At 49.5% G+C, this 26,429-nt stretch overlaps 1 protein-coding gene across 11 annotated transcripts in view; it reads left to right on the forward strand.

Moving 5' to 3' along the window:
• Nucleotides 1-26,429, forward strand: part of MARK2 (microtubule affinity regulating kinase 2) — a 56,696-nt gene that overhangs the window by 13,357 nt on the left and 16,910 nt on the right. The window contains exon 1 of one of the 11 annotated variants that reach the window (XM_070427341.1): nt 11,849-11,924. The exons of 9 other annotated variants lie outside the window; for them this stretch is intronic. In XM_070427341.1, the coding sequence (XP_070283442.1) occupies nt 11,889-11,924 (36 nt within the window). In that variant the 5' untranslated portion in view covers nt 11,849-11,888. Of the gene's footprint in view, nt 1-11,848; nt 11,925-23,430; nt 23,562-26,429 lie in introns of those variants that run through there. One more of the 11 variants, XM_070427349.1, reaches the window with a different exon arrangement.

Here is a 26,429-nt window from a genome sequence, read left to right on the forward strand (position 1 = left end):
TGTTTCTAACTCTCTATCTCTCTCCCTTCCTCTCTGTAAAAAATCAATAAAATATTAAAAAAAAAAAAAAAGAATAGGTTATTTGGTTATAGGTTATTTTGAGGCCAAAAAGCGAGAAAACCTCTGTTGTAGACAAAACCCGAGTTGATGGTCCCTCTTGGGTTGGTTACTTGTGATGACTTCGTAAAGAGCTCTAGTTTATAATTACCAGCCCCCATATGATCTCTGCTTAAGCCTGAGAGACTGACCCAAATTAATGTCCTTCTTTTAGTACATATAACTGGCCTCATAAGGAGTTTGTTGCTTTATCTGTGGTTGGTTTGTTTCTTTTCCCTCTCTCAAAAAAATTATTGATTTTTTTTTTTAATAGAGAGAGGGGGAGGGTGGAGGGAGAGAGAGAGAGAGAGAGAGAGAGAGAGAGAGAGAGAGAAACATCAATTTGTTGTTCCACTTATTTATTCATTCATTGGTTGTGTATGTGCCCTGACTGGTATCGTACCTGCAACCTTGGTGTATTGGGACTATGCTATAACCAGCTGAGCTACTTGGCTCCTCTCTCTTTTTTCTTTATTCTTGAGTTTCTTTTTCTTATTTTCTCTTTATTCTTTTATTTTTAATTTTTCTCTCTTTTTTTTTTTTTTGTCAAATTTTCCCACTTTTCCCCTCTTTTTTCTTTGGCATTTCATACAACATAAAAAAATCATATTCCATTAATTTTATCTCTTTTTTGTTTTTGTTTCTTTTGTTTGTTAATACTTGGTTTTTTAGATTTTTGGTCTGGCATTGTGTTTTTGATTGCATTATAAGATCAGTTCCTCAGGCACTTTCTTTGGTGTGTGTGAAGTTGTGGTTTGGAAAATATAGTTTTTTCATTAAAAGTAAGTAACTCAGGCCCTAGCTAGTTTGGCTCAGTGGATAGAGTGTTGGCTTGTGGACTGAAGGGTCCCAGGTTTGATTCTGGTCAAGGGCACATACCTGGGTTACAGGCTCGTTCCCCAGTAGAGGGTGTGCAGGAGGCAGCAAATCAATGATTCTCTCTCATCATTGATGTTTCTCTCTCTCTCTCCTTCTTCCTTCCTCTCTGAAATAAATAAAAATATATTTTAAAAAAATAAGCTCCCTGTATTAAAAAAACAAACTCAGGTTTACCTGTAATGGGTTTATGAATGTTCTCTTAAATTAATGGGTACATATTTAAATCTTTCCTCATATCAATTTCTAATGTATTAATTAATGGATACAGTCTATATAAGCAAAAGTTTTTGGGGGCCTCAATCATTTTTAATAGTACAAGGGGTTTCTGAAATCAAACAGTGTAAGAATCATGGTTGTAGACAAACTTGAGTTAATTCTCTCTGGCTTTGGTTGGTCAATTTCTTGGTAATTTCATAAAAACTCATTTTGCAATTCCCAGCCCCTACTTAGCCCCGACTGGCTCTCAGGAAGCCACTCGCCGCCTTGGCGTGCTGTCTGGGTTCGCTGAGGAAGCTGGTTCTCAGTGGCCCAAGGGACTTTGACCAAACTTGGCTCATTTCTTCCTTTGAGCACATAGCATTGGCCTGGTGAGTTTCTTTTAACTGTTAAATTTTATTTTTTAAATTTTGAGATAATTTTAAACTTAGAAGAGTTGCAAAAATAGTCCAAAGAATTCCTGTACATTCTTCACCCAGTTTCCCTCTATGTTACCATTCTCACCATAGAGCATGTATCAAAACTAAAAATTAATCGTGGTACAATGCTATTAACCAAAGTGCAGAACTCATTTAGATTTCATCAGTTTTCCCACTGAAGTGCTTTTCCTGTTCCAGGATCCAGCCCAGAATCCCACATTGCATTTAGTTGTCATGTCTGTGTAGTCTCCTCAAATCTGTGAAATTTCTTAATCTTTCTGTGTCTTTCAGAACTCGTTTTGAAGAATACTGGTCAGTGTTCTATAGAACATTCCTCAGTTACGGTAGTCTGAAATTTTCTCATGGCCTTGTGCTTTAATTCTTTCCCCCCTATTGTGGTAAAATACACATAACATATAATTTACTTTAAAAAAAACATATTTTTATTGATTTCAAAGAGGGAAGGAGAGGGAGAGATAGATAGAAACATCAATGATGAGAGAATCATTGATTGGCTGCCTCCTGCACGCCTCACATTGGGGATCAAGCCCACAGCCCGGGGAAGTGCCCTGACCGGTAATCAAACCATGACCTCCTGGCTCATAGGTTGACATTCAACCACTTAGCCACACCAGCTGGGTCATATAATTTATTTTAATAATTTTTTAAGTGTAGTCTAGTGGCATTAAGTACATTCACAATGTTATGTAGCCATCACCACTATTTCTAGAACTTTTTCATCATTCCAAACAGAAACTCGCTATCAGTTAAATAATCACTCCCCATCTACCCTGCCCCCAGCCTCTGGGAGCTTCTATTATACTTACGTATAAAATTTTCCTATTCTAGATAACTCATGTAAATGAAATCATACAATACTTGTTGTTTTGTGTCTGGCTCAATTCACTTAGCATAATGTTTTCAAGGCTCATCCACATATTTTAGCTTTAATTCCATTTTAAAAGTTAACTTGGATTTGCCCAGCCAGAGAGGCTCAATTGATTGTTTTCCGTACACCAAGAGAGGTTGCCAGTTTGATTCCTGGTCAGGGCACTTACCTGGGGTTGCGGGTTCAATCCTCTGTCGGGGTGTGTATGGAGGGCAACTGATTGATGTTTCTCTCTCACATTGATCTCTCTCCCTCCCCTCTCTCCTTTCCTCTAAATTAAAAAATGATTAACTTAGATTTTATGATGATATGTATTAAGTTGATATATTGAAAAATAATTATTAAGATGTAGTTGTAATGGGTTTAGTATTATTTTAAATTAATTAATAGTTTAATATTTTCTCTGTTTTAATTATAATACAGTAGCTATAACCCACATAAACAAGCTATTTGAGGTCCTTATAATTAAGAATGTAAAGGTTCCCAGACAAGCATGGGGTGGATCTCCCTGGCCTTGATTGGCTGGTTACTTGCAATGACCTCATAGTGAGCCTTTGTTTTGCAATTCCCAGTCCTGGCTGGGCTCCTGGAAGGCACTCTGCTGCTTTGGTCTGCAGTCCTTCTAGCTGAGGAAGCTGGTTCTCAGGGACTTTGACCAAAGTTGGCTTGTTTCCTCCTAATACAGAGTATTGGCCTTTTTTTTTTTTTTTTTTTTTTTTTTTATTCCATTAAAAAGATCATTTGGCTTACTTGGATTTCATTATGACAGTAGGTTTTTTTTAAAAACTTATAAATTGGCTATTGGTCAATTCCAAATTTGAAAACTGCAAAGCTTGCTTAGCCTCTAACCTTGAAGAACCTTGTGCCTACAATAGCTGAAGGCCGATAGGCTCCGCCAGTCACCAAGGCCAGAGCACCCAGCAGTATGTCCACCACCCTCCCAACCCCCCCAGGCTGTAGAGCCAACACACTTTGTTGCTATTTCTTCTGTACTTAACCCTTTGTGAGCCCTGTTTGAGCAGATTTGGTGTGTGTGCCAGTGTGTGGACTTTATCTTTGTGTGATGATTCCCTGAGAGACAGGTGAAGTTACACTGGCTGTATTATCATTCTCGACCATGTCCTTTTGCTTATACTCATCCTCTGATTCCTGCAGTGCCTCTAACGTATCAGAGCTTCCCTCAGTGTGGTTACTAGCAGACCTTTGGGCCTCGCTCTAGTAGTTGCTTGGACTAGGTTTAAGCAAATCTTTTTAGACTGATCTCATTTGTTCAGAATCACTTCTCATCAGAGTCATTAAAAAAAACCTGTTTCATCAAGTGCTTCACTTATATCAGTTTGAGTCTACATACAGACTTGGCAGGATTATAGCTCTACTAGTATTTCCTGTCACTCAGCAAGTCCCGCAATCCTGTGCTTTTTACACAAAGCATATTTCTTCTTGGATTCACATGTGGCTTTCATTTCAATTCCAGAATTGAACTTGATGTGCTTTTTCCTCTCTTTGGCCGTTGGTCTGTACAGAAGATAGACTCTTGCTTTCAAAAAGGATTTGTTCACTCTGTTAGCTAAGGCAATGACTCAGTCACGGTGTCTCCTGTTGGCCCTACATTCGCTAAGTGGTTGGGTACTTTAAGGGTAGACAGTGCCCCAACCCATTCTCTCTCACGGGGCATGGTATGCCTTGAGTGTTTATAGCTGTGTCTTTAGCTATAAACATAATAGCCAACGTTTACTGAGCACTTACTTTGTCCCAGGTACTCGCTTAGCTGTTTTACATTCATTAACTCATTTGATCTTTGTGAGATAGTAGGTCTTATTATTTTCCCCACTTTACAGATGAGAAAACAGGCCCAGAAATGTTGAGTAACTTGTTTAAGGTAATAAACCCAAGTGGTCTGCCATGTACGTTGGTGTCAAACGAAACTTTCTTGACTGTGGCGAACCCTTCGGCTCTGGCTTCAGTTGTGCCCGGACAGTAGGACATGGGTTGATCCTTTCTCATTAGCTTCCAGTCAGTGCTGGGTAAAACGTCTCCCTCGTTGGCTTTAGAGTCGGGCATGGGCTCCGACTGTTTCTTTCTGCCCTTGGTGGCCTATTGCCAAAGTGGCACAGGTGGTGGAGACACGGTGGTGCTGCTCTCTGGCTTACCTCCCTGGTCTTGACTATACCATACAAGAGCTGTGGGAAACTAAAAAACTTACTTAATCCTGGCTCTTCTCCTCCTCTTTATTTCTTTTCATCTGGAATTTTAAGAACCCCTTGAGAAAAACGAGTCCTGAGACCTAAAATTGGTAACGAACAAGTAAGTCCCCGCTGAAGAGGACAGTTTGGATTCCTGGATTTGACTGTCCTGCACTGTAGCCCCCGTGAAAGGCTGGGATTCTAGGGCTCTTTGTTGTAAGCACTTCCCCTTTCCCCACAAAAAAAGAAAAAGAGGAGAAAGCTTTTGTCTGTGTTTCTTAGTTGGAGATGTTTTATCCTTAATGAAACTAACGTTCTCTCTTTGCAACCCTCCATGTGCCCCTTACACATGGAGAGGCCCAGAGCTACTTGCTTCTGCCCCTGACTGCCACGGGCACTGAGCACCGAGCTGGTAGTGCCAGGCCTCTGTGTGCATTTGGGACCTGCCAGCTCCGTCCTGGGAGCGGAACTCTGGCCATCTTGCTGTGTCTTTCCCCGTTGCCTGTAATCTGCCACCACTCCTGTTGGCATTTGTTTTGTCTTTCTTGGGCTCCCTTCTCTCCCGAAGCCAGTCCCGCAGCTCCCAGGCCGTCCTCCGAGCGTCCGTGCTGTTTCTGGGAGAGTGGTTGCTGTGTGCCCCTGTGCAGTTTCAGTTGACTGGAGTTTATGGTTTGATTTACTTGCTTGTCTCACACTGGCAGTAGTGCCTTTTCTTTGGTCCTGTTAGAAGTTTTCATTTTTATTCACAAAGTCCTAAAATTTCGAGCCCGTTTTCAGCTACAAGGATAAAGGGTTGAGCTGCTGCCCTTGGTGTAAGCATCATTTATCCACTTACGCCCCTCTGCTGCCCTAGCAGAGAAAGAGGGAGTTGGACTGTCTGATTGTATTTGTGTTCCAACCTGATTCATGTCTCCAGGATCACGGTGAGATGCCATTTCTAAATTACTTAGAACCCATCTCTTCTTACAGTGGAAAACCAAGGCCCACATCCATTACTCTGACAAGCACAGCTTCCTCACGAGTGGTTCTCCCTCTCCCCCTTCCCATCCTGCACGTTTTGTCTCGGCAGAGGTAGCTGCCGTGCGCACAGGTGCGCTTCAGGGATGCGGGCCACTGCCTCCTCGGAGAGTGCACGGCAGCGTTTCCTTGCTAATGAAAAGGCTGTCATAATCGGTTAGGTCCACAGGGGCTCTGCCCTTCTGTCCTGGTATTCCCAGGGAGAAAACTCTACCTTAATTACCACCTCACGCTGGCAGAGAGGCGTGGCTGCTAATTGATTAGATGTGACAGTCCTTTGCATTGGTGTGGAACTGTTGGGGTTGTTTTGTTTTTAAACAAACAGATTTGAGCCAGGTAAATTTATTTTGGAGAGATGAAGATCTCTATAAGGATTTTCATTTATTAGTCTCATGTCCTTAATGCCATTTCTATATCCTTCTTATATTTTATTTTATTTTTTTGTTAATCCTCACCGAGGACATTTTTTCCATTGATTAAAAAAAAATTTTTTTTTAGAGAGGGGTGGGGAGGGAGCAAGAGAAAAAGAGGGAGAGAAACATTTATGTGAGAGAGACACATTTATCTCCCACATGCGCACTGACTGGAGCTGGGGATTGAACCTGCAACCCAGATACGTGCCCTTGACAGAATCTAGCCCTCGACCCTTCAGTGCACGGGCCAGGGCTCCAACCACTGAGCACGCCGACCAAGGTTCTGTGTCTTTATTTTCTGACTTGGTAGTAAGAGGCACTCGGTTAGCTTTTGGTGCCATTTTGGTGCAGGTGATGAATAACACGGGCGTTATTCTCCTCCCTGGCACCCCTGGCGTGCTCCCTTTCTGTCCGGTAGCACCCAATTCCTTTATGTGGTTGGTTTCCATTCCCTCCTTTCTGTCGTGGAATGGTTGCACTCTATTTTGAAATATATTTTTCAGATAGTGTTTAAAAGCAAACACCCTGCCTTTCTTAAAACTACAGAAACTGCTTGTGAAACAGCCGATAGGGCAAGCTGCCAAAGCCACAGTGTTAAGACCAGTCCTCGGTGACAAAATGTCAGACACTGATGCTACACCTTCATTGTGATTGGGGCGTGAGAATTTTTCTCAATAATAGATGTCTAGGTGCCGAGCTCCAGTTGCACGTTCAGAATCCTTACATTATGGAATTCTTCATGGTAAACCCATTCCACAAAGTCTTGTGAAGCTAATCTGCTGTCGACTGTACGGGAAAGATTTTAAACAAACCAATCCCCAGTCCCCCATACCCACTTAAAACATTTTTTTCCAGGAAGCGGTTTCTTTTTGAGGTGATATTTGGACCAAATCTCTCACCAGCTTTTCCCATTTTTAAGATAGGTCTAGCTTCAGAATTTTTTTTTTTCTCTCAATGGAGGACACTTGAGCCTCAATCCCTGGGCTCTGAATTAACTGACTTTTTTTCTTTTAAGATGGCATAGAATCTTCTGTCTGGGGAATTTTATGTCTTCCCAAGCACGTTCAGGAATTAGTACTAGTAGTTGTTCCTCCCTGCTACCAGCTATTCCTCCCTACTACCTTCCAGAAGAGTTCTGACACTGCTGGTAGCCTGATGGGTAAGGGCACAGTTTAAAACCTGGTATCCGTGTACACTGAGCTACAGCACTGATTGAAAGGGAATTAAGGAAGGAGACCAGGGTTGACCGCATACAATTGGGAAATAAAAGGAAAACTACATAACTGTGCCTCCCTAGTCACAGCCAGCGTTGAGATATGGTGGCCCTGGATGCAAAGCTTCAAGAATTCCTTCCAGCCAGGGATGGTGTGGCCAAATGGTTATAGTGGCAGACCTCGTACTGAAGGGCCTCGGGTTCAATTCCGGTCAAGGGCATGTACCTGGGTTGTGGGTTTAACCCCCGGCCCAGCTCGGGGCACATGTGGGAGGCAGCCAATTGATGTATCTCTCCCACATCAATGTTTCTCTCCCCCAGCCCCCAACTCTCTAAAAGTCAATGGAAAAATATCCTTGCATGAGGATTAACAACAAAAATTCCTTCCAGCGCTTCCCCTCTCGTGTTCTGTTGCTAGGGGCTTTTTCTGACTTTATTTCTATAACCTAAGTCCTGAGCAACTTTCTGACTGTGTTTATGCTCTTCCCATGTCATCTTGGCTTGCGTATTGGGCTTGTCCCTAGTTTCCAGATTGGGGTGAGATAAAGAGAGCTCAGTGCTTGCTTCTTCAGTGAGTCTCCTTGGGTTAGCTCTCCCATGTCGGCATGGCACAGCTCTCACCAGCAGCCCCATTCCCGAAGCCCCAGGGTTTAGTTCGCCTGGCTGCACTCCGGTCCTAGCGAGAAGTGAGCCTGGGGTCTGCAGACCTCTCGGCCGAAGCATGGCTCCTCTGAGAAATAACAGAAGCCACAGCCTTTTAGCAAGTTGGGCGGAATAGGTAGACGGTAACTTTAGTTCCTGGATTTGGTCCCATATCGGACTGTGTGATTTGTGCTCATATCTCCTACTAGCGAATCAACTCTTTTGAAGTTTGGGCTGTATTTTATCCTTCTCTGCGTCCCTTCCTTCCCCTCAGTCTTCAGAGTGCTTTGTGTGTGGTCATCTTCCAATTATTTGTGACATAAGCTAAATTGTAACACGGGCATTATTCTCCACTTGTAACCACACTTGGGGAAGTGTGTCCATATTGATTTGTATCTATCCAGTTTTGGGCCATGTAAGTCACAGTGTCTTAATAGGTACATTAGTGACTTTTTCAGGATGAGGGGGGACGTTTACGCCATCACTGGGTTAAGAACTCAGAGGAGATTGCAGGGCTGAGAAAACCCTGTCTGGCCTTTAGAAGTAGGGACCAGAGCCAGGAAGCCAAGCCCACCTGGTTTTGCCAAGTTCTCTTCTTGCCTTGACCTCGGGCTTCTGGTTAAATTGGCCTCATCCTGCCCCCTTTACGACGGGTGAATTAGAAGTACACTGAGGGGTGGGATTGTGTCGGGATTGGAGAGATCGTGTGGTGTGTCCAAGGCTGGAGCTGCTCATAGCAGGAGGAAAGCTCCGGAGATTGGACAGGAAGCAGCACAGCCCCAGCGCCTGCTGCTGTGAGGACCCAGGTTTGTCTTGAGCGTCTCAGGGGAGATCATTTGCTTTTCTGAATTGACCCACAGTTGTGAGGAGATCAGGGACCACGTTTGTGAATAGGGCAAGAGCGAGAAACAGACCCATTTTCTTCTTCCTGGTTCCCTGTCTTTGTGACTCAGGGTGTGAAAGCTCCACCTGACTTTTGACGCTCCTGTTTTTGAGCTGGCGCAGGAGGCCCGGCTGTGTCGGGTGGTGGAAAAGGACCTGTTGGACTGGTCTGCTTGGACCCGCCCCCCCCCCCCCCCCCCCCCCCCCCCCCCCCGCCGCCCAGGTAGGGAGACTGAAACTGCTGCTGCTGGGCTTTGCCAAGTCAGTTTCTCCTCCTGGATCACCTACCCGCGGTGGGCAGGCCCGCACCCACCCAGGAGCCCTTGGAGGAGCCGAGCTGCGGGAGCCATGCTCCGGGTGGGGCAGGTGCGAGGTGTGCCCAGACCCTCGCTGCGCCTACTCAGAGCGGCTCAGACCGCAGGGCCTTGGGGCTCCTGGAAATAGACTGTGTCATAGCGCCTTTCCCTGCGCCTGTGGCCACATTCATGTTATGCAGAGAGCTGGGAAGGGTGAGGAGCTTGTAAATTGTGGGTAAATGAAGTCTGGGGAGGGAAAGGGTCCTTCCCTAGGGCACACTGGGTTCAGGACTGTAGTGCTGCTCAGTCTGGAGTGGTCGTGTAGGTTGATTTTCAGCCCTGTTAGATGAGGTGACACTATGGGGCCAGACTTTTTGGCAGGTTGAACTGTTATAAACCAAGGTCAGGATGTGGTCTTCAGGACGTGCAGACTATGCCCACTTCCTGCTCCGGTCTCAGGGACACACAGGCCTGGAAGGCTTGTGAGCACAGAGGCACCGAGAGCCCTCACATCCACATGGGACAGACCCTCAGAGCTCATCTCCAGCCCCTCATTTTGCAAGTGGAGACACAGGTCCCAAGAGGGCGAGTGGCTTGCTCAAGGTTATGTAACTTGTTTGGGCGGAGCTGGGTCTAGAGTTGCACTCCCTTGGGGACCTTGGCACTGTCCCCCGATTGCTTCCACTTCAAAGGCATTCCTGTTGCTTAGACGGGCTATGTGGGGCCACCTGCAGACCTCATGGCAGAAGCTGGGCTGGGCATGCAGGCCCCTGCTGACCCACGGAGAGGAGTTCCGAAAGCCTGTCCATGCCAGGAGCCCCCGGGAGCGGGTTTGCGCAGTGCGCACTGCACCCTAACAGTTGGAGGGTCACACGGAAAGGAGTTGTGCTGTTAGGTGAGGAGTCCCTCTGAAAAAGCAGGAAGACCCTGATCCTGACTTTCCTTATGAATTAGGAAAGCCTTTCTTCAGAGCCTGTTCGGTACCTGGCACTGAGGACACAGAGATGACTTACTAGTAAGTCCTAGCTAGAAGTTTCCCTTAGGCTGCTCTCAGTTGTGTGTAATGGTGAACAAGACAGTCACCAAGAGCTGTGGAGACAGGCCACTCAGCAAGCAGTGAAGTCCTACCTAGTGTGGGAAGGGCTGACCTGCAGGTACCTGGAGACGCACTGAGGGGCCCTGTGAAATCAGGGATGGAGCAGGGAAGGCTTCCTGCAGGAAGTGGTATCTGAGCTGAGGCCAACCAGGAAGAAGAGTGTGAGCAGCTTCGGGAGGGAAAGTGTTCGGGGTGGGGGTGGGGGTGGGGTAAGAGGCTGTATAGCAGAGGCCTGGAGCTCTGAGAACTTTGTGCATTTGAAGACCAGTGGTGGGAGCCCAGAGAGAGATTCTGGGAAGGGGCCAGGGTGAGGCTGGAGCTGCAGGCCGGGAACAGGAGTCATGTGGGTCTGAAAATTAGTTTTACATGTCTGCGTATATACACACACACAGAAATGTACATACACATATGTACATATACACACATGGATATGTAAATCGCGCGCGCGCGTGTGTGTGTGTGTGCGCGCACACACACACGTTGAAGTGGTGCTGTGAATATGAAGCCATCACTTCCTGTCCCAGTGCTGGGTGCCCTGCTGAGATGACTGTTGGTGTCTCCCCCACCCCCAAACCATGTGGTGTAGAGAAAAGGGACTGGCTGTGGGTTGGGTGGAGAGTAGGCTGTTCTAGGCATCTGTCCTGGCAGGAGGACTGGTTTTAGCTTTGGAGCAGGGCTGGCTGAGGACCCTGTGGGACTCCTTTAGGCCCAGGGGTCTGCACCGGTTTTCCTCTTTTCATTGGGGGCGGGGAGGTGACGACTCACAGCCCAGTGCTGCCCCCGGGTTCTGCAGGCTTTTCAGAGGCAGCCCGTGGAGGCCCATGGTAGCACCTGGTGAGAAAGAGGAAGCACCTGGTGGCATCCCGCCTGCCTCTCCTGGCAGACATTTCTCTCGCTAAACAGCACCTCTCTGTGGCAGCCTCCGGCTCTGCGCTGACAGAGGAGGGGCTCCCCTCCCCGTGGGAGGCGCCATCATCTGTGGCTTCTGCTCTGCCCTTGGTCACTGACTGACTGCACAACACAGCCAGTGAGAGTCCCCCTCCCCTCCTGTGCTTGAGAGGCAGCCCTTAACTAGAGGTTTGTAGAAATGACCCAGCTCCAAACTGCAGGGTTCAGGGCCCAGCGGCAAAGCGTGCCTCGGTGTAATGGGCGGCGTTTCACTTCTGACTGTATACAGATGTTGCCCTGTAGACAGCTGGGCTGTCCTCTCTCCTGCCAGCGAGTGAGTCTTGTTCCCAGGCTAGCCCGGCTTTTACTGTTTCCCCTCCTGCCCCTCCCAGAGACCATGAAGCTGCCCACCTCCTGGTATGTTCCAGTTCTGATAGGAGAGCCATTGAAGGTTCTTGGCGGGAGCCCAGCCCCTGCTCCCCGGCGGCTCCCCTGCTTTCCCAGCGCGTTTGATGTGCACATTCCCCAGAGTTCGTATGCGGCTGGCGGGCTCTGGAGTGCCCAGAGCTTGGAGCTCTCCCTAAAGGGAAACCCAGCTGCTGTCCTCCCTGGTTTTAGGGGCGGGGTTTGAAAATAGAGAATCATAATCTCCCTCCTCCTCCTCCCCCTCCCCCTCCTCACCCCTGCAACACTGCCGGTAAACTGGAGTGACTGGCTCTGGAGCCGGACTCAGGGACTCAGCCCGCCTCACTGCTCTGCATGGCAGCAGCGATCTGGAGGAAGATTAATGGGCTTGTGAGTATGTGAACAGGGAGTACGTTGCGCCTCGGCCTGCAATTCTGTGGCAGGTGTGGACTTACCCTGGTGTAGGGAGACCAGGGCTCTGTAGGGGAGGTAGTGGCCCAGCCAGGTATGTGTGTGCCTAAGCCACCTTGTTCTTTAAGACTTGGAGAAACGGAAAGCACTTCTAAATACTCCTGCTCTTCAGAGGAGCTTGGTGGGTGGTCGAGTTTATTCTTGGAATCTCCTACAGCACAATATCCCCTTTTTTCTAAGCCAGTTGCTTTAGTTTCTAAGCTGGACTTACTACCTTCAGTTTTCTGAGGAAGGTTAGGAAAGTGGTAGCTGCTCTGTTGTTAGAAAGGGGATGCTGGAGAGGGGAGCACAGGTGGCCGGCGGGTGTATCATGTTCCCCCTCTGGCTGGCTAGAGAAGGGACACCCTCACCCTCTTCTGCTGACCTCTTCGGCCAGCCCTGGGAACACCCACATGGAAACATCCTCTTGCTGCTAAGGCTTGAGCGCCTACAGCACAGACCAGAGCAGAGCAGTGCAAGCTTGCTGCGAGGGGGGGACTCGGTGTTCAGGGGCTGTGACAGGCAGTTTTGCAGAGCCAGGCCCAGCATCGCGGCCTGCTGGGGAGAGCCTAGCTGCCTGGAGCCACCGGAGCCACCGGCTCGGGTGCTGACCACCTTCCCCTCTTGCTGGGTCTCTCGCTGGTGCTGTCATTGTCAGATTGACCCTCTGGTTAGAGAGGACACCCTGACCTGGTCTCGACTCGCTGCTGCCTGAGCACCTCTGCCCTAGAGCTGTACCCAGTTTGTCTCCAGGTCTGACTTGGAGTGAGTGGGGCAAGAAGTGGTCACGGGGAGTTCCGTTTTGGTGGTTGGACTTCTGACTGGGCATTTGGGCATCTGGGAGCCGAGTGCTTTTTTTATCCAAATGTGCCCTGAACACTCCCTTCTTAAGCTCTCATCACATCTCGTGGTGGGCCAGGAAAGCTTTGCTCGGGTACTAATTTTTTGGGTTTGTGTTGCTCATCCCTGTATTCTCTCCCAGCCGCTAACAAACCCAAACCTTTCTTACAAAAAACATGGAAAAAGTTGAACAGTGCCTCAAGGTCACTGGATCATAAGTGGTATTTGGCATAGTTAGCTGGTTTGGTGTTTGGTGAGAGCTTTCTGCTTTATATTTGAGCAAAAGATTTCTTGGCGGAAGGCCTCTGTGCTGTGTTCCCAGTGCTTGCCCTGTGTACAGGGTTTGCCCCCTTCCCTCCCCTGACAGGTTGTTTTAATCCTCTTGCCTATAAACAAGTACAGCAGAACGTGTCAGGCCAGCTCACATGACCTTGGTTATCTCTTCATGGGGTAACCAGCATCAGCTTTAGATACACAGGCACTTGATGGGGTAGAGCTGACAGGGTGAAGGGGAGATGCCAGGAGGAAGCCGGGGTCTGCCGAGGAAGGAGAGTGCTAGTGAATGTGGTCCTCAGGGAGGACCAGGCAGGAAAAGTCAGCTGCCATTGACAGGAATGAGGAAAAGACAGTTTCATTCCTTGTTGCCTTTTGTCCCTGCATTTTGACTCCTGGCATCTCATTTCTCTTTCTCCTGTCTCTCACATCCTGTCTGGAGGGGCCGGGGGCCGGGGCATGTAGCTGTTTCAGGAAACTGCCCCCGAGACAGATACGTGTATGCCAGTTCATGGGCTACAAAACCCAACACCAACAATCCCATCTTCCCAAACGGTGGTCTTGCTGTGTTGCCTGAAGGACAGCTGGCGGTGGGAGCCTGGCTGCCATGGAAGAGTCTCCACCCAGAGACACTCAGGAGATGGAAGTGGAGCTCAATTCTCACCACACACACACACACACGTTTCCCCCCTCTCACAACTGAAGAGGCAGTGCTCTTCAGCACATAACAATCGGGGACTCTAGCCACACGTGTGTCTGTGTGTGTTTCTTAAATGCGAGTCACATTTCCCATTGTGACACTGATTTGCAGTTTCTAGGTCCCTCTATCTAGAAACGCTTGTATGTCTCAAGAACTGTGTTGTATACTCTGGATTTTCCTAGGGTGGGATGTGTATGTTTCATGTGCTTTTTATCGGGGGAGAGTAGAGTGGACTTTTATGGAGGGGATAAAACATTTTAGCTGCTGGAGACTTTTTCTGGTTCTGCAAGAAACCCAGGCTCAAGTACGAGCTGTGCGAATAGAACTTGGCCTTTGACCCTGGAGCTCTAGGCCAGTTCAAAAGGTTCATCTCTTTTTACATGTATAGAGCATTTGTGGTGATCATTGGGTAAATAAGGTAAAGCCCAAAGCCTTTTTTTATAATCCACCTCCCTCCCCATATCTTTTTCTGGCAACCTACAGAGTAAGTTAGGAAAGCATCTGGAATTATTACAATAATAGCGAGTATGTCATGAGCATTTAGTGTATGTCAGCATTCTTCTGAGTGTTTTGGATGGTGTTGGATATACAGCAATTCTGACTTTTAAAAATCTGTTTTCTCTTGATAGAGACCCCTTTATGTCTTGGGGTCTTTGTTGGTGGTTGTACGGACTAGACAACAACAGAATGGGCAGCAGTGGCTTCCTGCTGCCCAGTTAGAGTCTGCCAACCGGAGATGTCTGGGTGGTGTCTTTCTCTCCGTCTTCAGGTCTTTCTTTAAGCCACCATGCCTGTTGGCAAGTAGAGCTACCCTTCAGGATTTGTTGGGGAAGATCTGTATTCCTTTTGTAGCCACCCTTTCTTCCCTGCCCTCTTTGGAGGTGAAGAGCTACAGACTTGGCTGCCTGCCTCCTTCAAAACAACCAGCCTGCTCTTGTCTGCAGTCGGTGTGATAGTGCATCTAACAATGCCCCAAAGTGGCCCTCTTCCCGCCCCCCCCACCTGTTCATTGTGGTCCTAGTTCATGAGCTGGTGTGTACAGAGCCCCGCTCCCAGCTTCCGATCACAGAGGTCGGAATCCTCAGACCCTCCAGCCCACGCCTCCCTGCTGCCTTGGCCAGGGCTCAGCCGGCCTTTTCCAGACACTCCCTTCTCCGAGAGACTTTCTTCCTAGGACTCTCCGAAAAGATGAATTAACGGTAAAACGCGCTTTTTATTTATTTTTTAATATATGTTTATTGATTTCAGAGAGGAATGGAGAGGGAAAGAGAGAGACAGAAACATCAATGATGAGAATCATTGATCGGCTGCTTCCTGCATGCCCCACACTGGGGATCGAGCCCACAACCTGGGCATGTGCCCAGAGCAGGAATTGAACTGTGACTTCCTAGTTCACAGGTCGACCTTCAACCACTGAGCCATGCAGGCCAGGCTAAAAGTTGCTTTTTTTTTAAAAAATATATTTTATTGAATTTTTACAGAGAAGAAGGGAGAGGAATAGAGAGTTAGAAACATCGATGAGAGAGATCGATCAGCTGCCTCCTGCACAGCCCCCAGTAGGGATGTGCCCGCAACCCAGGTACATGCCCTTGACCGGAATCGAACCTGGGACCCTTGAGTCCGCAGGCTGACGCTCTATCCACTGTGCCAAACCGGTTCGGCTAAAAGGTGCTTTTTAAGAAGACACTTGTAATGGAAAATGGCTGTCATCTCTTTTACCATACTCTACTCCTAGGCCAAGTGCCTAGACAGCTAGGGCACCCTGAAGTAGGACTGTCATTGTCACCAAAAATGAACAACAGTGCGTGGCTTTGGGGGCAACCTAGGCCTAAAGCCAGAAGCCGACATGTACTCAGTCTGACTGAGAAGCTGTGTTTTCCAGTCTTCTCTTCTGACCACTGATCTGGCCAGCTAGCCAAGGCACCTGCCCCTGTGGCCCCTTAGCAATAGGGTCCAGCAGTCTGCCCTTGGCCCAGGGTCAAGACCGCAGTAGCAGTGACGGGCCTGGTGAGGTGGATATGAGGCATGTCCCGGCTTCGGTTGCCAAGCAGGGAGACTGTTCTAAAGAGCATTTGCTCTTTGCTGCGTCAGGGAACTGCCCCAGGCTCCCTTTGGTTCTCTCTCTAGCTGGAAGTTCTTCCCGGCCTTTCTTAGTTAGCCCTTCCCCCCTGCAAGGCAGTATCCACTCACGGTTCCTCTTCTCCAGCCTCATTCCTCATCTCCACCTGGTTCATATCTCCTTAGCCCAGTGGTTCCCAACCTTATTTTGCCCATGCCCCACCTAAGCATCTCTACCTGATGCCCCCCTGTGACATATAATTCTCATTCAAAAAGTGAACTATTCATGTGGAGGAAGCCTAAAAGGCCATGAACTTGGTCTAAACAAGCTTCCAAAGAACATGGCATCTATGAAAAGAAAAATAAAAGAACAAAAGGACAGTTGAAGTACTGAGGAAGAAATCACTAAGAAATTGTTTTAAAAAATAATAATAATATGAAAAAAATAGAAAATAGTTTCAAAACATAATAGAGAACTGAAATGCATAAATATGTCACAATACATACTTATATAATATGTATGAGGCCTCTAGAACCATAAGAAATGCAGAAAGTTTACTGTGAATAACTCATTTTCGAATTGCCCCCCTTAAAAATCAAATTGCCCCCCTGTGGGGCATGTGTCCCACGTTGGAAACCGCTGCCTTAGACCTTTTGCCCTGCTCAGCCACCCCAAATACTTCGAAGTAACCCTCTTTTACCTCAAGTCCTCTTGTTTCAAGCCGTCACCCAGGATTTGAAGTTTAGGGAGCCCCATTTCTGCTGCCCATGCTGCTTGCAGAAAAAAAGTTCCTAGGTTCCATGAGGAACACAGAACTCATTGCCCTGCTGTGGACTGTGGTTAAGATCTTAAATATGGTTAATCGACTATTCAGCTACAATGGTGGGCCCTCAGGGGCTGGCCCGAGGACACAGCCTCTGTTTCTAACACGTTTCTATGGGTAAATAGTTCCTTTTCAGAGCAGAACTCTTGGCAAGCTGGGGATTTCTTTGGTAGCTGCAAGAGATTTGCATGTGCTTATGGAAGTGTCCTCGTTACTTTGTAGTCACAGCACCATCTATCACAAAAATTGTCCTGCTGTATGCAAATGACAGTGACCAAAAGAAACACACACACCGCTTCCTCCCCACAAAGCTTGCCAGAGAGCTGTACTCACTTCCCGTGACTGTTCTGCTGGCCAGGTGAGAGTGAACTCTCCATTCTGACCGATCTGACCCGTTGCAGGTGGCACTGGAAACAGGTGCCCTCGCCTGCTTGGTTTTTAATGTTCTGCTGTGGGAGGAAGCGAGCACCCCAGTCGGATTTGTGGAAAGACCAGCCCGTTGAGTTTCTATTGGTCACTTAGGTGGAGCAGCCACATTGTAGCCCAGCTAGGTGGGGACAGTTCCGAGGCGAGTGTGCCGCGATGTCCTTAGGCGGCGTCTTTTCTTCTGCTTCAGCTCTGACCTCTGGCCATGGTGACTTCTGGGGCAGCAAACTTTGTCCCAGTGTTTTTTCTGACATTTCCTCCTCCTTGAACTCCCTCTTTGAAACTGGAGGAGTAGGACAGCAACATTTTCCCCACTTCCAGACGAAGATGCAGTGGGAAGGGGCACTTGCTTTATTCAGCACCTCGCAGTGTCGGAGGTGCCGGACTGGGTGGGACCCCGAAGGCCCTTGTCCCAGCGCAGGGCTGGGTCTGCTCCCAGCTCAGCACGAATGGTTTAGGAAACCACATTGGAAAGGGCAGAGACAAAGGGTAAAATCGGCACCCAGGTAGCAAGGCTGTTGCATCAATGCTGAGAGTTTTTGGCTTTTTGTTTTTTGTGTGTGTTTTAAGATCTCGTGCTTCTCTTTTACTTTGTGTTGGCAAAAACCCTGGGAGAAGATGGGAGATTCTGGAGGAGATGATTATGCTGGGTGAGTCAACTGAGCTCCCAGCTGCTGTTTTTAGTTCCTTTGCTTTTCTGGACTAGGAGGCAGTTTGAGGAGGGGGGAGGGGCAGGGGTCAGGGTGCAGGGTGTGGTTGCTGATTTGTGTAGCAGGACTCGGAGGCAGGTATGTATAGGTGACATTTTTTGGCCATCTCGGGCCTTACAATCAGTACGTTGATTCAAGGAATAAATTTTAAAGCAGAGCTCTCAGTGTGGCAAACAGTAAATAAATGTTTCCTCCAAGTCCCTGTTGCTTTCCCAAATCAGTACCTCTTAGAATGGCTCCAGCAGCACTGCCTTGTCACAGCAGGACACAGTGGTTCTGATAGCAAAGCCGCGGAAGGATTGAGTTAGAAGCAGAGAGAACTGTCTGAAGTGAGAGAGCCTGGTGGTGGTTGGGCAGCAGGAAGTTTGGAGGAGAGGGTTCCCCCTCTGTGATGAAAGGAGGGTTTGGGCTTGATTGAGGGGGACAGAGACTGGGGCGGGGGGGGGGGGGGGGGGGGGGAGGGCGCTGCTGGTTCTGGGCTGTGCCTGTATCTGAATCTGTCTCCAGATTGCCTTGAGCTTTGTGTTAGGAGGAAGCATAAGGCTTTATGCCCACCTGAGGAGGCTTGTTGGTGGAACAGACACTCCATAGTTGTCATCTGTCCACGGGAGAGGGGATCGCGCACTCGCTGCCCCTTGGAAGCTGTCTGCAGAGTACACTGGTGAGGTCCTAACATGTTTTCTCACTCGTTTGTACACATTTATTAGTGCAGTACCTTGTTGAATACTTCCGCCATGTGCTTAGGCGTTGTTGTGGGCCATGAATTAGACAGACCAGGGTCCCTCCCTTTGTAGAATAGTATAGTGGGAAGGGCAGACAGTAACCAAGCAACTTCACAGGGCAACAGATATCCTGAAAGAGGGGAAAGGGGTTTTGTGGCAAGAGGTTTTGATCTTCTTTTCTCTGCCCTTGTCTTTTCTCCTGGGGGACAGAGGGGTAGGGTGACTTCAAGGCCAAAAAGTTGTACCACTTTGATTTGGTAAGTATAGTCAAACCTCGGTTCTCGAATGTCTCCCATCTCGAACAATTCGCTTCTCAACCTGACAACCCTTTCATGAAAGCTATATGACCAGTCAAAAGTCTCTCAGGCGACAGAGAAGAGGATGCCCGAGTATGAGCCAGTTTACCACGATTAACATCTCGGGATATTGTGCTATGAATATTTTTGTGTGTGTGTGTGTGTGTGTGTGTTTTGTTTTTGTTTTTGTGGCTGCTTATTATAATTATTAAATTTTCATTTTTATTGTACATTTCCTTTTTATTAAATTTTCTTTTATATTTCATGTCCTTTTTGTTTTTAAAGTGTTTATTTATAGATTAGACATGTACTATATATACAAAAGGTTAAAACAGGGAATCATTTGGGGGTCTGGGACGAATTAATTCAATTTACATTATTTCTAATGGGGAAAAATGATTCTGTTTTTGAATAGCCTTCTGGAAATAATTAAGTTTGAGAAACGAGGTTCCACTGTATTTTAACATGGGCCAGCTAGGTGCAGGCACTGTTAGGCTCTAAGCGCTTACAGAAGTGAGCAAGACATTGTCTTGATCACTCAGAGCTCATGGAAACACAAAGTCAGAAGCAACAAACGGCTACAGATAGGATGGTGTGAGAGTCTAGAGCGGGAGAGATCACTCGCAACTGAGAAGGTATCTTGATAATTCTTTAAACAAAGGGATTAAGAGGGCTGACTTACCTGGACCACTTAAAAGAAGGCATTATGTGGTAGCTGGTGCTTTGCTTTAGTGAGTATCTGTGGTAGCTCTTGCTACCATAGCCCAGATCCCTTTCCTACCTGCCCCAGGGCAGTAGCTGGGGTCCCACCACAGGCCTAGCTCCAGAGGACGCCCTCCGCTCCCACACCAGATGCAGGCAGGCAGTGTGCTAAAAACATGAATTACTTGCAAAGAAAAGGAAGTTCAAGGGAGGCCCAGGCACCTCAGCTGCACTGGTTAGTCTCCATGAGCTCCCACAATCCTCTGTGGAATGAGCCAAACCTTTCTGCTGCAGGCTGCCTTCTGCCTCCCCCAGAGCCCGGGCTGCTGGCAGGCTGGCTCTCCTGTGATATGGAGGAACTTGTTGGTCTCCATGGTTACAGTAACCCACTGGTACGGGAGGAGCTGAATGGAGTGTGAGGCTGGCAATGTGAGCTTCCCCCAGCCCTTGGCACCATGTGGTACGGGTCTGTGGCTGTTTCTTGGGCCTTGTCTGGAAGGAGTTAAGGAACTGACGAGGAAGGGAAGAACAGGCACCCCTCCGTCCTCCTCTGGGCTACTCGGGGGCAGAGATGGGTGCCTTCTCGCTCATCCACTTGTCTTGGCAGGAGTGGTTTCATGTTAGGAAAGGGTCTTCTTTACGTGACAGCCCAGCCATGGTAGAATTATGACTTGATTCCAGAAGGAATACCAGCTTTGCTACTCTGGTGCTTATAGTCAAGATCTTGGAGATTAAAGCTCTTCTTAGGGCTCAGAGAACCCCTTGAGATGAGAAGAACGGTTCTATCTGAAAGTGAAGAAATTGGGAAACATTGTCGAGACCTTACCATGTACCAGCACCATGGCCCAGGCAGCACCATGTCCCAGCCGCACTGACCCTGTGAGTGTGGACAGCCAGTGGCCTCATGTCCCAAGTGAGGACACAGACTAAGAGAAGGCAGATCATCTTGCTCCATCAGCTGGTAAGGACCAAAGGCAGGACTCCCTCCCACTCAAGTCCGTCTCTCTCCAGAGCCTCTCCTCCCATAATGCAGCAGGCAGAGAGGCTGCAGTGAGTCTAATGTGCAGTCCCCTCCCTAAGTTCTAGAAGGCGGGAACCAGGTCTCTGAGCTTTGCAATGGCCCTGGCTCCAGAGGTAGGCACTCAGCAAAGGTTTGCCGAAGCGACAGCAGTAGTTGGGGAATGAGAGAGAGCTCCCTTGGTGGACTCCACCAGTGTTTCAAGCGACTCTGATGACAGGACGTTGAGGGGTGCTCATTGTATTGTGGCTTCAGTGAACTAAGGAGGGTGAGCTGGAGGTGGCTCAGTCTGATCTCATGCCAGGTCAGCTCTTGCCTGCTGGACTTCCCAGGCAGGCCCTGGCTTCGGCTGTGGCTGCTTTGAGGCCCGCAGGCTGCTCCCCTCGTGGCCCAGGCTGCAGTGCTGGTCGCCCTGGCTGGGGATGAGGCTTGCAGCCCAGGGCGTTAAAGACACTGACTTTGCTTCAGTTTCAGGCTCTGCTTGTGTCCTTTGTCAGGGAGGCACCTGGCTGGAGAAAGGAGTAGCCCTTTGACTGTTTGCCACAGCTTCACCTCCTCTCTGCAATAGGGTATTAAGGAAAGGGGGTCCCCCAGGTGCAGCCATCACAGTTAGCTTCAGGGGTGTGGGAGTTGCATCCAGCCTCCCCACTGGTCAGTATTTACCACAGCTTTACAAGATCTCCTACCCAGAATGCTCCACTGGTTTATTACGTCCTGGCAGTTGAGAGTGACAGTTATTCAGGATCAAAGGATGCAAAGAAAGCGCTTGGATGCAGTGAAGGAGGAAGGGTTAAAGAGCTAGTGACTTGCCAGGGCCGTGTGACTTTGCAGCTTAGTCCAACCCCGTCTGCCCCGGCCTCTCTGAGGTCAGTGCTTGGTACTTCCTCATATAGAAAGCCCCTTCCTGCCCGGCAGATAGGACTGAGGAAACCACCTTCCAGTCGCTTCTGAGTAAAGGGGCAGGTGGTCCCAGGCCAGCCTGAGCCCACGGTCCAGGTCAGGGCCCACTTTGGAAAGGAGTGGTCCGCTTAGGGGACCACCTGGGAGGTCTTTAAAACAACCCTCCACTGCTGACCTTATCAGGCGTTGGCCTTCCTGTGGTCCCAGCACCTTTCCTGCATCTTCACCTCTTCACCTCTCTGGTCTGGAGGAAGAGCCAGGGACTTACCTTTTTGGGGAAGTAAAAGCAGATTAGGCATCAAGAAGGGTTGATGGCTGGTAGAGGGGACAGCAGAGCACTCAAGTGGGCACAAAAGCCCTGGGCTCAGTCCCAGCTCTGCCTGGGAGGCGTGGGACCCTGGGCAGGTCTCTTCACTCCTGTGCTTCAGTGTCTCATCTGTGAACTGTGGGTCCTGCCTACCCCGTCGGCCTCTGGTGTGAACACAGCAGTGCTTGCTGGCAGACGTTGGTATCAGAATTGCCTGATCTCATGTGTAAGACAAACGCTGAAGTAGTGTGATCTTCAGGTGTCTGTGCTCAGGTGTGGGAGGGCACCGAGGGGATTATGGCCGACCAGCATGGGGTCTTTAAGGTGTTGCTTCATGGGAAGGATCCTAGCCTCGGGTAGTGGAATGAATGGGAAGTAGATGGCGAGCCAGAAGCAAGGCCAGGATCAGAACACAGAGCACAGACAAGGTCAACGGGGGCTTTGCCGGAGGAAGTGTGAAGGGCTGCCTCAGGCCCTAGGACAGTGATGGCGAACCTGTGACACGCGTGTCAGAGGTGACACGCGTGTCAGAGGTGACACGCGTGTCAGGTGACACGCGAACTCATTTTTTTGGTTGATTTTTCTTTGTTAAATGGCATTGAAATATATAAAATAAATATCAAAAATATAAGTCCTTGTTTTACTATGGTTGCAAATATCAAAAAATGTCTATATGTGACACGGCACCAGAGTGAAGTTAGGGTTTTTCAAAATACTGACACGCCGAGCTCAAAAGGTTCGCCATCACTGCCCTAGGAGCTTGTAGAGAGCAGCCTTGTTGCGTGTGTGTGTGTGTGTGTGTGTGTGCGCGCGCACGCCCGCAAGGGGTCAGGAGATGGGGGCGCTGGAGGTTGGTGGGAACTTAGGAATAGATTCCCAGGAACAGGGTTGGAAGGGACTTAGAGGGACATTTCATTCTTCAGCCCTTGGGTAAAAGTTAGAACCCAAAGACCTCTAAAGGGCTTCACTGGATCCCTGGGCCCCCTGAAATTTGTCCAAGGTATTTTGCGTGGAAGTCACATACATTTTTCTAAGGCTAAACACTGCTTTTTGTGGACTAAGGGTCCATCTGCCACTGCTGGATAGCTGGGTTCTGCCACCTGTCCCCCAGCCTTGTTCTTGGTGGGTGGTTTGCTGGTCTTGCCCTCTCTGGGTCAGCATGTCGGATTCACATACTCCTCTCTACCCTGCCTCCGACTTCAGCCCTTTCCCAGGTCCCACCTGCCGCAGGTGAGATAAGGACTTTATGACAGCCCTGGCTAGAGTGAGTCTCCTCCTCTCCCAGCTGTTACCCAGCAAAGCACCTTGGGGAGGGTGGGGCAGCCACTTCCGGCGAGGGGGAGGGGAAGGGAGAAGGAAGTTGATCTAAACCCGCCTCTTTCTCTCTTAGTCTCCCTCCTTCCTGGTCCCCTCCTGCCCCTTTCCTCCCACCTTGCTCCCGGTGTCGTGTCCTGAGCTGTATGTATTTCCTGGCTACGAGGGCCTGGCCCGCAAGAAGCCGCCGGCTTGTCCCCGCTGCTCTCCTTGCCAAGCCCGGGCTCTCTGCTAGTGGTAGTTTCGGTTGCGACATAGTCCAGGTTCCCAGGCAGGAGCCGCTGGGCCTGGCTGCTTTGCTGCTTTTCACTGAGGAGGTGGTGGAAGGTGTCGCCTGCTTCGGCTGAGTAAGGGTGGCTGGCGGAGCGCCCCCGCCCTGGGCCTGGCTCTTCCCGGCCTCTGTACTTTGCCCTCGCTGCCTGACAGGTTCTGCTGTGGCTCTGCTGGATGGAAGTTGCTGGTAGTCCTTGTCCCTTTCTCCAGCCGGGTATGTTTTCCTCTTTTTTTTTTTTTTTTGCTCTGGAATTGCCCTTTCCTCTTCTTTCCCTCCCACCCAAACACGGGCTCTTTGAAGAACTGCTAGCACTGTAGTGAGATTCATGGGAAGGTGAAGAGGCATTGGCCAGGAAAGGAAGAGCAACCACCAACAGAAGAGTCTCCCCTAAGATCGAGTCAGCAGACTCAGCCAGAGTGAGAGGAAGGGGTGGTGGGGCAGAGGCCCAGGGCGGGCTCACGGTACTACAGTGAGGGAGACTGCATCTGGGGTGGCCGCCCAGGGCTGGTGCCAAGGGACACTTTCTCCCTCCACTCCACAGTGCCCGGGCTTGCTCTGTCCTGGCCAGGGAGTGCCTGCTTGTCACCCTCCCAGGTTGGTCCCTTCCCTGGGAAGCCTCGGGACACGAATGCAGAGCCCCAAAGCCGAGCTTTCCGAGGGAAGAACTGGTGGTAGGAGCCTCCAGCCTTAGGGAAGGGGCCCTGCCTACCTGAGTCAGCGCCTGGCCTCTCGGGGTGGAGGCTGTCTTCCGGGCCAGCCTGGTGCCGCCTAGGCCAGGCTGGGATCCCAGGTGGAAGGCCCACTGAACGGAAGGCTCTTTTCCTTTTATCCCCACGTCCTGTGTTCTCTTCTCCTCTCTATGGAGGACGCTGCAGCTGTTGAGGCCCTACTTCTGAGCCAGGCCTGCTTAGAAACCTGCGTGGTCTGCCGTTTGGTTCCAAGTACGGCCTCAAAGGGTGACTCCCTTGTTCTGTCTGAAGGCTGTCTGAGCGCCGTGGGGTCTGCTTTCAACCAACTTCCTCAGACCACGGGAGCTGCCTGGGCTGTGCTGTCAGCCAAAGCTTTAGGAATGTCTGGTGCCCCTGGTCTTCCTGTAGGCAAGGAGGCTAGAGGGAGAGGGGAGAGCGTGGCTGTAGCCAGACCCTGTTTGGTTGGCCCGCAAGGCCAGCTAGTCCTCAGCCCTCCACCTGTTGGTGAGATGTGGGTCCAGGCTGACGAGCCGAGACAGAAGCAGGGAAGGGTCTCTCTTACCTCTTCTCTGGCCTCCTGGAAGCCTCCTCACTGGGGGCCTGGAGATTTCTCGTTTCTGTACTTTCCCCCGTGGGCTCTCCGCATCCTGTTCCACATCCCTGCTCTGGGGACATATTACAACTTAGAAGAGGCCAAGAGGTTAGGACAGTGGTCGGCAAACTCATTAGTCAACAGAGCCAAATATCAACAGTACAACGATTGAAATTTCTTTCGAGAGCCAAATTTTTTAAACTTAAACTATATAGGTAGGTACATTGTTATTAACTTAATTAGGATATTCCTAAGCTGGCCTTTGCTAAAAACGTCCTCAATCTGATTGAGGTACGTTCGCTGAGGTCGACCCCTTCCAACTCTCCCATCCACACTCGTCTTGTATACTTGTGTCGTCTATCTTCTTTTGGAAAACCGACTTCTGCGCATGGCCACGAAGTTTCAATCGCACTGTATGTGCGCGCCCGCACGTGGTATTTTGTGGAAGAGCCACACTCAACGGGCCAAAGAGCCACATGTGGCTCACAAGCCGCAGTTTGCCGACCACTGGGTTAGGAGAAGAACTACACACTGAGTCCTGAGAGTTGGGTGGTTCAGTCCTGAAAGGGGAGTGGGTGACTTTGGGGGCAGTGGATCAACGAGCAGACACCAGTGCTCTCTGCTTCTCTGGGTCCTGGACAAGCAGAATCTCCACTCTTTGCTGTCCTGGATACCCAGCTTGGAGCCAGCCCTTCCCAGCTGCCCTGTCCAGCCTCTCCTGCGAAGAGTAGGGGTGCTGGTGTCGGCCGGCAACAGGAGTCAGAGGGGGTGGTGGCCAGCGCTCAGCCGTGACCTCTTTCCAGTGGGGAGGACCATAGAGTCTCTCTCCAGCCTCCATCTGGGCTGCAGCCAGCTCAGGAGGACTCGACTTAGATGCCGAAGTCTTGTTGACAAGAAGACTGGTTTTAAGAACAGTGGTATTTGGGAACTAAAAATAATGGCAGTAATAGTTGCTCTTTCCTGATTGTTGGATAAAGCATTGTGTGTGTGTTCTCTTAGCTGCCCAGTGTGAAGTAGGGAATAGTGTATTCCTCTGTACGACACGGAAGCTGATGCAGTAGGTGGTGGGTGGAAGCGAGTGATGTTGGACAGAGCTCTGCGACATCGACCGGACTGTCTCCTGACACAGATGTGGGGTCACCCCACACCACTCATCTTTGGATGCTTTCCTTCTCCCTTTGTGATAATCTCTTCTCCCTCTTAAGGATGGTGTTGATGATGATAAAGTTAGCCGGTGTTAGTAAGTGGCAGGTTTGGGATTTGAACCCTGGCAGTTTGTCTCTGGCCCTATACTCTTAAGCCCCTCTTGTAACTGTTGTTCCTTGAAGTCCATCCAGCATGCAGCTCATCGTGACAGGAAGTGCTGTCCTGCTATGCCATGCAGAGCAGCCCCTGGGGGTAGAAACACCAAGAGGTATGGGCAGAGCAGAGCACAGACAGGCGGTAGGAGTCCTTGATATTTGGCTTCCGAGGGGCAGGGGGCCCAAACTCTCAGATGTGAAATCCCTATTCCAAATTTTGAGGACTTGGAGACTGCCAAATCCTACCCTCAGAAAAGAGGGGCGTGATGAGAGCTCAGGAGGTGAAGTAGAGGTTGCCAAGGAACTTGCCCACCCACCTTCTGCTCATGGGAGCTGGGACAGAAGGAAGGGCCCTGGTAGCGGTCTTGCAGCGCCTGCAGGAAATGGGGCTGAGAAGAAGTGGGCCATGGAGGCCAGGCCTTCAGGACCCTGTTGAATAGGACCTGGTGTGCCCTTTGGTAGACAGAGCAAGTACCAGTGGAGCCTCAACATGTCCTTC

The sequence above is a fragment of the Myotis yumanensis genome, unplaced genomic scaffold (genome assembly GCF_028538775.1).
Source record: "Myotis yumanensis isolate MYYU_CA2020_CCGP unplaced genomic scaffold, mMyoYum1.0.hap1 SCAF_10, whole genome shotgun sequence".
Classification (NCBI taxonomy): domain Eukaryota; kingdom Metazoa; phylum Chordata; class Mammalia; order Chiroptera; family Vespertilionidae; genus Myotis; species Myotis yumanensis.